General features: G+C 54.1%; 1 protein-coding gene across 1 annotated transcript in view; it reads right to left on the bottom strand.

Annotated features, from left to right (window-relative positions):
* Ttc7a (tetratricopeptide repeat domain 7A) overlaps positions 1–13102 on the bottom strand; it is a 117700-nt gene that overhangs the window by 20976 nt on the left and 83622 nt on the right. The window contains exons 16-18 of the mRNA XM_004839401.3: positions 5669–5785; positions 2560–2657; positions 792–926 (exon numbers count right to left, since the gene is read on the bottom strand). Of these exons, the coding sequence (XP_004839458.1) occupies positions 792–926; positions 2560–2657; positions 5669–5785 (350 nt within the window). The remainder of the gene's footprint in view (positions 1–791; positions 927–2559; positions 2658–5668; positions 5786–13102) is intronic.

The following is a 13102-nucleotide window of genomic DNA, read 5'->3' on the forward strand; positions in this document are numbered from 1 at the left end:
GAGACTGCAGCCCCAGCCTTACGGTGAAAAGGGTGCAGGAGGGTGAGCAAGAGGAAGATGAGGATGGAGCCCTCTGGCAGCTCTGGAGCCAGGCAGGCTGGTCTGGTGCAGGCTCAGCGTTCCACATGATCCCTCATCTTCCTCTCCATTACGTTGTTGTCATTTGTTTTATTCAGACAGTAAATATCTTTGGCTCTGATTTTCTCTTTTTACTCTAATCTACCACCTGTACCATCGTCTAGTTGTCAGACACTCTGCAGTGAGTCCCTCCTAGGCTGACATGAGGATGCTCTGCCCACCCGCTGCAGCCTCTTCCTCCGCCACGATGGGAAGCCAAGCATCCCTGAGGAGCATGTGCTACACACCACACTAGCTACTTTGCACGACAGCACACTCGACCAGGGCTGGCCAGTCTGTGTGACACCAGCCTCCCGGCACTTGCCAGCCTGTGGGCTCTACAGGGGCAAGGGTGCCAGCTGGTGATTGTGAGGGACTGCCACCTGGATGGCAGTCTCTGTGCTGTCAGCCCTCTGACCCATCCGCATTGTCCTGACCTCAAACTCTCTCCCCGTGTTTGCTGCCAAGAACCTTTGCCAGGTAGGGAGGCAGGCACGCTCTGGACTGGGCCAAGAAGAATGCCTAGAGCCAGGCACATTAGGTGACTTGCTTGAGGCAAGCGAAGGAGGGCTGGAATTAGAACCTGTGCCAGGTTCCTGATCCCGAAGTGCCCTATACCACCTCCCTACTCCCCTGTTCCAGGGCAGCCCTGGTGGCTGCAGGCAGGCACTCACCAGCCTGGAGCCAGATCTGTTCCAGTGTGGTCCACAGCTGCATGGGGCCCTGCTTTAGGACCGATGTGGGCATGGTCAGCTCTGACATGGCCTCCTCTAGTCGTGAAGCTGCGATGGACGATGCCCGGTGAGAGCCTGCAGAGCAAGAGGGTGTGGAGCTGAGCAGCAGGGTCAGGATGCCAGCTGTGCAAGGACAGACAGGGCGCCAGGACCAGGGCAGGGTGGCAGGGCCCGGCAGCTGGCAAACAGCTCACAAACTCACAAGGGAGGGTCCACCGCCTACATTCCCCCACAGCTGCAGAGGGAAGCTTCGTAAGGGGCAAGCAGGCGGAAATCTCATGGGAACATATCCCAAAGGAAAACAGCCACAAATGTCAGCCAAAATGCTCGTTCAACTCCTCCCTATAATACTGAATACAACAGAAATTACCTGAATGTTAATGATAGGTATAATTAAAAATAAGCAAAGATATAATCATCTGAGACACTGCAGTCATTACAGTAACACTGCCTACATGTGACGTGCACATGGTGTGGAAGGATGCTCTCGCTATACAGATGGGTGCAAACCAGCAAGTTACAACAGAATATGATCACATTTTCATAAACAATGAGTACGGGCATGCATGGAAAAAAGTTTGAAGTGCCATTTATTAAGGTCTGGGTGGTGAAATTCCCTTTTTCTCCTTTTGCCATTTTTACTTTGTTTTCACAAGTGCACATTAGTCTCCATGTGCAAAGGGACCATGGAAGGCTGTGAAGTGAAGAGTCTTTAGGCAGTGGCTCAAGTGAGACCTTTGCCCTCAAAAAACCTCTCCCATGGCACTTGTGGGTGGCATGGGCCTCTGCTTGGGATACGTAAGCTGTTGACATTTATAATTCCCATACAGGTGAAATGTGAGCACTTTCTCTCTTGCCCTCAGAGGCAGTAAAGGTTCCAACAAACTCAGGAGACCTCAGGGCAAACCACAGATGATTTCAGTTTATGAGACACGTGTACATGGAGTCCTAATAACTGGACACGATCCTCCCCTCTAAAGGCAAGGGAGCTACCCTTCCCCTAACCATTCCCTGCCTGGAGACAGCAGATCCACATGCTGCCCAGCACTCTGGAATGGGACCGAGGGTCAGGTGCGAGGATGGCTGCTGGAATCAACTCCATCACTTGTAACTTGGCTCAAGTCCACAGAAGTAAGAAAATGAGCAACTTCACTAAGCACAACTCCACTCACACTTTTGTTCGCATGACTAATTCTTCTTGTGTCTTTGAAGGTGTTTTGCTTTAATCAGATCTTCAGCTTAAACGTGTAAGTTTGTGGTTCCTGGATTCATTTGAATTTCACAACCCTTGGGTTTCAGGATAAGTTTTCCAGGAAGAGTCAGCTTTGAGCTTAGCAAAGCAAAGAGCTCAGCCCATTCCTTTCTATTGGACTCATCTATATGGCATCAGGTAGTCTCTGGCCTCTGGCACAGGCCTAAGAGGAAACAGTCTCTGCTCCAGGACACCTTGCCACCCCAGTCTCCTCTCTCTTCCCCTCACCCTGGAGGTAGGGTCCCTCCCTCACTCATACCAGCTGCTCCACGTACCCCAGGGCTACCCGATAGGTGTCCAAGGGCAGCACCATAGCATCAAGCCCCTTGGGCAGTGGTGGTGAGGAGGAAGAGGGGTTTGCCCAGGGTGGGCAAATGGCACCTTCCATGTGGTACCCAGGTACAGAGAGCGAGCTGTGGGCCCACATGAACAGTGGCCTGCGGGGCACATTCTTACCAGAGTCAGCATCATGGGCATCAGGCAGGGTCAGGTGCATGCCACTCTGTTTCTTCATAGTGAGCCCCTCGCCCAAGCTGCTATCTTTTTCCAGGCCTCTGGAAGGCAAAGGAGGGCAGGGTTGGTGAGAGAGTGGGTTGGCAGGAGAACGAGGGAGCCTCACTCCAGACAGGCCCTGGTGCTGAGAATCCAGGTCCAAGTCAAGACCACTGGGAAGGACCGATACAACCAGAGAAGCAGGGCAGATCAGCACGGCCCCACACCAACCCAGGTTTGGAGTGGAGATCTTCCCATACTGTCTTCTCCCTCCACTGAGACCAGGTGGGGTGAAACACTGCCACAGGCCAGGGTGAGGCCTTGACCTCTCAACTGCTATCCTCTCAATGTCTAGCAGAGTGCCAGGCAGAGCATGGGGACTCTGAACTAGCTTCCAGGGAAAGCCTGGTATTTGCAGGGCACCGAAGTGCCCCAGCCCACCCAGGGAAGGAGTGCCATTCCCTGCCACAGGATCCCCTGTCTCCAGCTGTCAGGGGGACCCAGGAGAGCCAGTGGGACCCTGGTGCGGCAGATTAACAAGCACAGTGATCCCACCTTGCCCCCCACCCAATTCCTCAGGCCCTTGCAGTTCCACTCTATTCTCAGAGCGGAAGTGGGGTGGGTGCTGCAAGATGCCACCAGCTAACGAAGGCAGCAGAGTTGTTACATTCCTTCTAGGGATAGGCAGCCCCAGCCAGCCCCTTCCCACTGCCAAGGGTGCCTGCTGCCCTTGACCTGCATGTAACTTAGAGGAAAAGGCAGAGAGGAGGAGCCCTGGGAAGTTCTCTTCCCTTCTGAGGGGGCCAACAGCATGGTCCTGCAAATAATGCCAGAGCCCAAGGTGTCTTTGCCAACCCAATTCAGGCTCACACTATCCCCAACCTGTGCCTGCGGATGCACACTCATCTTAGTAGGCATCAGAGAAAAACACCGACCAAAGCAGTGGCTTGGGCTGGTTCCCTTCCTCTCCCACCCTCTTCCTATTCCCAGTAGGCACCCAGGTGAAGTGCAAGGAGACACTAGGTTAAAATCACAGTGCCACCCCTTCTCAGCTCCGTGACCTTCAGCACAGTTACTTACCTTTCTCATGACCTTTCTCTCCTAAAAACAAGTGCAACAATCTCCATCTCAAAAGGCTGTCATAAAAGTAACTTGAGAGCCTGGGCCTGGGCCTAGCACAGTGCTGCCTTCCAGGAGAATGACCCATAGATATTTCCCATCTCCATTTCCATCTCCTGGTTTTTTTCCCATCCCTGGAAGGGGCCTCTCCTAGGGCTTCAGAATAGTCCATCTCGGGGACTACTTGCCACATAGTCCTAGGCCAATAACTAGCATGACAAGCCTTAAACTCAGATGGGGAAAAGAGACATTCCGAGTTGAGCAAGTAGCAAAGTCCCCTATGGAGAGGCTAAGCCAAAGCAGCTGAGGCCTGGTGGTTAGTGGGTTCATGAAGCAGGGACCTGGGGGGTGATGGGGACATCAGGCCAGCTGTGTGGCCCTGGCAGAGGAGAGGTAGGGGGATGCCAGGGAGCTTGGTGAGAGGTGGGGTAGGCTGGCTAGGTAGGGTGAGGCTGAGGGTAGGCCAGACCCTGGGGCTGTGGATTCTGGCCCTGATTCCAGGTTGCCCCAAACTAGGTTATAATAAGCCTTCATTTCTGATCTGTGGTCCCAAGGGCAGAGAAGAATCTTCCTTGTCTCCTGGGAAGGCCAGGGGGTTCCTGGATCCAGCTTCTGGTCCAGATGGGCACCTTGCTCTGGGTGGGGGTGCTGTGGGGAGTTTCCTGGGAGAGGGGCCCAGGGTCTTGTGAGTTGGATGCACCCCATCGGGCTCTCAGGTCAGAGATGGAGTGCACTTGAGGTGGTGTGACGAAACCTTGAGGCAAACTCCACTGGCTCCGCCCCCTGAGAGAGCGCCCAGCAGCCTTCAGCCCAGAGGCACAGGCCAGGCCTTGGGGGACCCCAGCTATGGCTCCAAGTGGCCCCACCAAGACCAGCCACCTGGTCGGGCAGACAACGACCCATCCCAGAGAGGATGCAGACAAAGAGCAGCCAGCTCTGGGGCAAGTTCTCTGCCACAGCCAGAGGGCAGGAAGGCGGGTGAACACAGGTCCTCTCACAAGAGCTCATATGAGCCTCCTCCCTGGACTTTTCTGAAAGGCCCCCACCCTACAGCCTACTTCTGGTAGCTTCCACTGCTGGTCCTGCCAAGGCCATGAAGGGAGGGCTGACCCCATCCTCGAGTTTCACTGTGTCCCGTTTCCCTGGGACACAATCCTCTGTAGGTTCCATTAAGACAGATGTTCCTCTGGGGAGTCTGCCAGCCTTCTGGGCTCCCTAGGTCCCTTTGAAAATCCAAACACCCATGGGAGGGGCCCCCTGAGGTCTAGGGGGATGCCACAGCCAGCAGTCCTGGAGAAAGTGAGGGTGGGGCCAGAGGTTCAGGAAGAGACAACGCCCTGCCCCTCATGAGGTCCCTGTCCCTTGGGCTGCACAGGCTGAGCCCAAATGTCCTGTGGGCTTGAACAGACTTTCGGTAGATTCAGAGGGACATGTGTGCCCTGCTCCTCAGAACCTCACCTCCTCTTCCTCTTCCTCTTCCAGGCACCAGACAAATCCAGGAAAGAAGCAACAGTCTCCACAGCTGGGACTCAGGAGGCCCAGGTTCAAGTCCCAGGAATACCGGTATCACTTACCAGCTAAGTAACTCTGAGTCACAGTTTCCTTTCTGGGCTGATAATAAAATCGGATAATGTATAAGATTATAAGTGGCTGACTCGCCAGATACAGTGATAAGCTCAGGACCTGGCTCAGGTACTCAGTGATAGTTTCTCTACCTTCATAGCATTCTGAGCGTCAGCTTCCTATGTATCTTCACACATATCCTAGAAGACTGTCAAGAAGTTAAAACTGGATCACGTGAACGCTAAGTTCCATCCTCTCCTCCAAACGCCCTCACCGTCCCTACCTTGCCAGGTGCTGTGGCCACTCTGCCGAGGACTGTTACCCTGGCAACCATTGCCTGCAGACCCTCTTCCCACCCTTGGCAACCCCAGGGACAATGACAGCCACTCACCCAAGCTGGGAGAAAGTGTACAGAGTCTGCCACAGCCGTAGCATTTGTCTGCAGGTCACAAGGGCTTCCTCTGGGCCTTTCAGCACCTGCTGCAGCTTCACCTTGGTGAACATGAGGCTGCAGAGAGAGACAGCGGCAGTCAGCAGGCCCAATGAAGCTTCTTCCAGGGTGGGTCTACCCCCTGGATTCTATCCACCCCAGCAGCTCGCAGAAGGGAGAGGGCCTGTGAATGCCTCTGCTGTACCCTCAGACCGCTTTTCTTCCCGTGCCTCAGTTTCTCCCCATCTTCATAGGTAAAGCATGAGGGGCTCTTCTGCACTTCTCAGTGCCTGTCCAGTTCGCACCACTGTCCCCTGACCATATACCATCCCACTCAACCTCTCAAGCACATTCAAATTGATTCCTGGTTGGCTCTGCCTCCCCACTTCCTTGGCCAAGCAGGCCCTGGGCACACACAGCAGTGCTTTGTACTTCTCCGCCATAGGGCCCAGGATGGGGCCTTGGTAAGACACACCCAGAACGTATCTTTGAATCAAGGAGGCTACAGGTAGTGCCAAGGCCATCTCAAGGGCAGAATTCTGCTTTCTGCTTTGCCAGCAGTTGGCGCTGACCAGCATCTAAATGGAACTGCAGATTTCGTTGGCTGACTCTGAATTCACTCAAATGGTCCTGTTACACTCTATTAAAGTTCTTCCTTGAATTTCCTAAGACGATAACCAGCTCCCTTGGATAAGAGGATTAAAATGACATGAAACCCTATTTAATCCCCACTTAGAAACAGTTGCTGTACCATGAGAATAGGTTCAGACCTTCACCTTCAAATGCCAACATTCTGAGTCAGGAGGGGTGTAGGATGTGGCCCTTACAGTGGGTGAGAGGAGGACCATGGAGGGGAGCCAGAGATCCAGCGAGGGGCGCCAAAACATTCAACGCAGCCCCATCAGAACACCTGCTTACCAAGACCTGGATGGGGGGTGAGACTGGAGACCCCGCCGGGGCAAGTGTTAGCCCTTCGAGCCTTGGAGAGGTCTGGGAGTGCTGTAGGAGGGTCCCTGTGGCTGCAGTTTCCCACTCTATATGGAAGTACTGCAGTGTTTCTACTGCCAGCACGGCCAGTGACAGTGATGCACAGGGGCTGCCTGGACATCCTGGGGAGAACACAGCCCACACAAGGCTGCGGGTGCCTCTTACTGAGTGGTCAGCAGTGAGGCCCTCCTATGTGCAGCACTGCTGCTGAGTGAACCAACTTGGCAGTGAGGCCCTGAACATGGTCACTGCCTATGCAGAAATGCGGCCCACACCAGCCTTCTGGATCGAGGTCCTAGCCCCAGACCGCCCAGGCTGCAGAAGGGAAGCTGGGCCTCCCCCGGGAGCTGCTCTTGCCACTTCCTCAGTTGGGGTTGGGCCTCCCTTTCCTCTGCATGAGACCTGGGTCTCCAGGTTTTACTCTGTGCCTTTCTTTTCACTCCTAAGATTGTGACTTACTGGCAGAGAATGACATCTCCCACATACATGGCTTCTGCTTTCCATTTTCACCCTTCCTCAAGGCTCACTTGAAATCCACCCTTCATGAACATCAACACAAGACCAACAGCTGGCCTCTGAGGCCCCAAGGGCAGAAAGCAGGGTCCCCACAGGGTGGCTGTGCAGCAGGAGGACTGGTTCTGCAGCCCCAGTGTCTTTTCTCAGATTCTTGAAGGGTCCAGTGCTCCACCAGTATTAGGTATCGCTGCTTTCAGGAGGATGAAGACACAATTTCTGTCTTCAAGGTAACAATTAGAGTGCTATAAATGTCAAGTTGCCCAGAGAATCGAGGACTGTATATTTGGATCAGACTCAGTGCTAGGAAAGAAGAGATATGGGGTCTCACTGCAGCTGGCATGTGATGAAGAAGAGGGTGGGTAGGCTGTGACCAGCAGTAGGGGAGAGACACTGGGGCTGCAGAGGTGGGTGAAGAGGTCAGAGCAGAGGGTGTTGGCGAGGCTAGGAAGCCTAGACCAAGGGCTGCAGAGTCCCTGGGCAGGTGACTAACCTGACCAGTGCTGGGTGGGGACCGTCTGCTGGGAAGACCAGCCCTGCAGCATTCCTGGATCTCTGCAGACCCACCTCCTCCTCAGCAGCTCCTCTGGGCTGGAGCCCCTTCCCACTGCTGTCCTGGTGTCCCTGGGTGCCAGGATGGTCCCTGGCAGACCTGACTATACCACATGCCTGGAACAGAAAGCTGAGCTGGTGTCCCAGTAGCTTCTATCAAAGCATGATGCATCCTGGAGGCTGCGACATTCCACGGGCATGAGTGGCCCTGAGTGGAATTTCTCAGCCCTACCACATCCTCTCTGGGCAGGGCAAGTGCTCCAATAGTCATTCTGGTCTCATCCCCACTCCTAGACCCATGCTCCAGCTGAGGTGCTTCCTCGGTCTGGGGCTGAGCACCCCTACAGGGATCATCCTCCAGGGCCCTTGCCTACTGTCCACACAGCAGTCCCAACGCGCAGGTGATCTTCAGGCCTTCTGGGTCCACTCTTGCTTCCACCCCTGCTGTCCTCCAGGACGCTGGGCTGGTCACACAGGACTCAGCACCTCTCTGAGCCTCAGCCCAGGAACTGGGACTCGTCTCTGCTCTGCTCCACATTGTGGCCTCTGCTGGGACTCGCCCCTGCTCTGCTCCACATTGTGGCCTCTGCTGGGACTCGCCCTTCCCCCTCAGACATCTGGCCAGCTCCTACCCAGAGGTCACCCTCTGACTTTCTCTGTGTCCCCTTGAGGCCTGTACATACTCCTCAGGACAGCTGTCACTGTGTCTGGATGTGGCCATTGGCACGCCTGCTGGCTTGGCTCGGATTTACTCTTGCACTTTCCCTGCTCACACAGAGGTTAGCAGGCGCTCTTGATTCTTCTGTAAGAACCAGATCCAGAACTGTGGGGACTCAGGCTCCCCTCCCCTCCCCTCCTGACCACTGCAATGGGTAGCCGCTGCCCACCCACATGCATGGGGGTTACACTGAGCCTGCACAGCCAGGAACAATCAGGAACAGTCAGAGCTGTGGCTGCAGAACACTGCTTCCCGGGTGGGGCAGGGTGGCTGGCAGAGGGCTCGGGTAGCATGGCCAAATCTAGCTCCTCACCCCTTCAAGCAGCCCAGCCCCTCCTCACCTGTCTTACATACAGGACAAGTCTAAAATTCCACTTGAATAAAGGATTCTGAGGCCTTTTAAAAAACCACAACTCTAGCGGTGTGTGGGAGCACATACCTATAATCCCAGCACTCAGGAGGCTGAGGCAGGTGGGTTGCCATGAGTTTGACGCTGGCTTGGGCAACACAGTGAGTTCAAGGCCAGCCTGAACTATAAAGTGAGACCCTGTCTCAAAAAAAAAAAAAAAAAAAAAGGCAAAAAACCAAAACAAACCAAACGCTGGTGAAGTAGCACACACCTGTAATCTCAGCACTCAGGAGGCTGAGGCAGGAAAATTGCTGTGAGTTTGAGGCCAACGTGGGCTAACAGTGAGACCCTGTCTCAAAAAAAAAAATCACTATTTAAATCTTTAGGCCACAGTCCCCCTCAAGAAGTCCCTAAGTGAAGCTCATCTTGGCTTTCTCTGGTGTCCAGGCCTACATTCAGTTAGTGCTTCATTACTCTCTCTTTCCATGTATACATGCTTAAGAGTTTAATGATGAAGATAAGCTCCTATCAAGCATTTTAAAAATGACACTCTAGAATCAGTCTGTTGCCAGTCCTGGCTATAAGTGGTACCCTGTGTCCTACTTGGGAGGTGCATACTCCCAGCACAGGGCCCCGCCTGCCTTCCCCACCACCCTGCACAGTGCTGGCCACATGGTGCCCACTCACACCTGGAACCTGGTCACTTGAGCTATTATAGCTGTGGAGGAGCCAGGGCCAGGCATGTCCATCCCAAAGCATCCACAGCAAAGCTGTCCTGTGAGTTAGACAGGACTGGAGAGGGAGCAGTGCACTAGAGCAGGGCATGCAGGTGCCTGGCCCCTCCCAAATAGGGTGTGTGTGTGTGTGCATTCATCCCATGGGGCAAGACCCAAAGTGTAACTGAGGACAGTGTGAGACTGGAAAACTTACATCCAGTGGCCCTCCAATATCTTGCCACTCTTGACAAGAGCTATTCCAGGACAAGCCCTGTACTTCGATGTCACCCAGAGTGAACAGACACTGGCCGAGGAGTTGAAGTCCCAGAACAAGCCCAGCTCTGCTGCCACCCACCTGGGCACATCACAGGTTCCGAGCCATAACACAGAAGGGAAGTTGCCTGCCCAAGGCTGCCCTAAGGCTCAGCCCCGATGACAGGCGAGCTTCGGGGACCCTGTGATGCAATCTTCCAGCCTGCAGACACTAAGGTTCTGGGTGGGGCCTCCTGAACCACAGCCTGCCAGGCTCCGCAGAAGAGTCTGTGGGCCGGCACCTCTGGAGCCCCAGAGGCCCCACTGGCCCTACAACCTAGTGTGGGTGAGGGTCCCCAGCTGTGACCCCTCCCACAAGCATTATCCTGTTCCTTGAGTGCAGTATGGCTGCTCAGAGTAGACACCGAGGTCTCTCAAGGCCCGAGCCTGGCCACAAGGCCGACCTCTGAGGCACATGTGGGTGGGTGTCCTCTGGGGAGGGCAGGAGCAAGGGCAGCACAAGCACAGTGCTTGTCCCATGGCTGGGGCTGCAGAAGGAGACACCAGGTCTGGGGATGTGCCTCATTCCTGCCACTCCCGGAGGCCTGGTCCAAGCCTCCAGATGTATGTGCCCTGATGCCAGAAGGAGCCAGGGTACAGACTCTTGAGAAGGAGCTGAGCCCTTTGGAGAACAGCACCAGGCCTATGACAGCCCCATCCCAAGTGCCCACCTCATCTGCGCCTGTGCTCCGGTCAGAGGCAGGAACCTGCACCCCCATGCTCTGGCCCCTGGGGACACAGGCTGGATCTCAGCTGACCTTCCTACTTGCTCTGGCCAGGAGCTGATGAGGAAGAGCCCTGAGAGAATGCTGGCATCTGCTCCTCTTCTTCCCTCTCTCCCAGGCCCGCCCTGGCCTAGTCTCAGGGCAGGACTAGACTGCTAATTATTTGTCAAAAGGATTAAGACTTGGAGCTCTTCCCGTTTTGAGGCAGAGACAATTTCCTTCTACTGCTATGAAGAAGAAAAACTTTATAGAGTGAGCCTCCTCAGAACTGGTGACCATGGTCTTTAGAAAGCTCTTTAAAACAAAAAGAATTATCTTATAAATGGGATGTTTTTGAGATGTCCCTGGCTAAGAAAACACTGTGCTGGGGTCGGAGGTCATGGCATCTGTTCCTGTACTGGGGGCTCCAATCCTCTGTCCCCCACAGCCCCTCACAGCTGCTCACACCAGGGGGTTGCTGACTGCAGGGAAGGACTTGGGTAGCATGTTCAGGTGCACACTTTCACTTTCATATTTTTAAAGTGATTCAGCACCCAAGAGAGACTCAAATGTGGTAACTGTCACACATTTACCTGAGGAAGCCACCTCTAGCTCCTGGCTCACTCCCCAGTTCAGTGGGCCATGGGACACTGGACACTTCCAGGCTCTGCCATTCACTGTGAATGCTGTAGCCTCCCTGGAAATGCTGCCTCATCTGCAAAGCAGGCTGATAATGGTGCAGCTGGGGAGGCTGTTGGAAGGATGGAGGGAAACAGAGCCTAGAAAGCCAATGCCTGCTGGAGAAACATCAGCCGTTACCTCACACCTGTCCTCTACCAGGTCCTGCACGCATCTGGGCAGGGGCTGAGTTGTTATCTCTGCATCTGAAGTGCCTTTCCCCATGTTACTCAGCAAACCTGTGCTGAAGCACCAAGGAGGAGGTTGAGTCACAGGACTCCCCAGGCCGGAAAGCAGTGGGTGTTCCCAGGACCAGAGCAACTTGAAGGAAGCTTGGCTACAGAGGGCCCGCCCCACTGGCCCAGCCACACTGGAGGCCCGGGCAGCAGCTCTTCTAGCTCCTCTGGCTCCCGGCCCTCTCTGTGGGGTGAAGGGGGCAGCAGGTGTGGCAAATGTAGAGAGGGGCTATTATCTCTTTAAAGGACAGCAATTAGTAATTCCAGCTGATGGCCATGCCTTGCTGTTTTAATGAAGAGTTCTATTTTTATAGAAAACACATAATTGAGTGAGAAAGCAGGCTATTCTCTGAGTCAGGCGGCCACACCTCTGGAAAGTCTAGCTGCCTGGCCAAGAGGCCAGAGCCTGCACTCAGCACAGGAACCCACAACAGGGAGCTCCACCCTAGGCTACACTGAGATGCACTCAGAGATAGCAAGCAGGCTTCAACATTTGTGCCCCATATCCCTTTTTCTAGCCATTGGCCTTGAACTTCTCAGAGACTCTTTTTCTTTCCATTTTACAAATAGGAAACTGAGCTCTTGGCCCTGAAATTGTTGTGTAGAAATAAATGCACATGCCTGTAACCCTAGCTACTTGGAAGGCAGAAGCAGGAGGATCACAAGTTCCAGGCCAGCCTGGGCAGTTTAGTAAGACCCCTGCTTCAAAGTTTTTTCAAAATGGCTGGGGATGTAGCTTCACAGTAAAGTGCTTGCTTAGTATAAATTTGATTCCCTGGGGTGGGGGGAGCCCAGCAGGAGGCTGGGACTTCATGAAGAGATCCACCCATGTTTGCCCTGCCATTCTTATTTACCCAGCTCCTATATGTACAATTGTTTACTTTGCTCCATTTCCTCACCTCTAAAATGGGAAGAATAGCAACAGTTCCTGTGCCTCCTAGGTGGCAGAGGGGAGTATGAGGTCACTGCTTAAGGCAGTGCCCATGCGGGCAAGTGCTGAGTGTGCTACTGTGGTTGGCCAAGCTCCAGGCTTCCAGCCTGCCAGGTTATCCAGCTGTCTGTTGGCTCGGGTTCTAGTCCCTGCTTGGCCACCTGTCGGCCCAGCTTCCTTACCATTATACCAGCAGTGTTATAAAGACCAACAAATCAAGCTGGGTGTGGGGGCACACACCTGTAATCCCAGCACTCTAAGAGGCTGAGGCAGGAGGACCTGAAGTTTGAGGCCAGCCCAGCCAACTTACAGAATTGTCAAGACTCTGTCTCAAAAAAAAAAAAGGACACCTCAGTGTGAAGGCCCTGGGTTCAATCCTTAGTAACATATATGCGTGCGCACACACAAACACCGACAAGTACAGCACAAGTTAACAAAGTAGGATGAGGGCTATGAGCTGACCAGATCTTCTGTGTTCCTTTCTTTGTAAAATACCCAACAAGCTCCCCTACCTACTAGACTGAGGAGCTCCTGGGGTGTGCTGGGTGCCCAGGTCTGGATTCCTGTGGTGGGGGTAGCAGGCAGAGGAGAGACACAATAGGCACAGTCGGCTCCAGAGGGGCTCTCAAACTTGAAGAATGCATGGGGAGCCATTAGGAAATGGGACTAGAACAGAGTGGTGCAGGGCTCCAGGAACAA

This window comes from Heterocephalus glaber, unplaced genomic scaffold (assembly GCF_053883595.1).
Source record: "Heterocephalus glaber isolate CG9 unplaced genomic scaffold, H.glaber_assembly_v1.0 deba00001457, whole genome shotgun sequence".
In the NCBI taxonomy this organism is placed as follows: Eukaryota; Metazoa; Chordata; class Mammalia; order Rodentia; family Bathyergidae; genus Heterocephalus; species Heterocephalus glaber.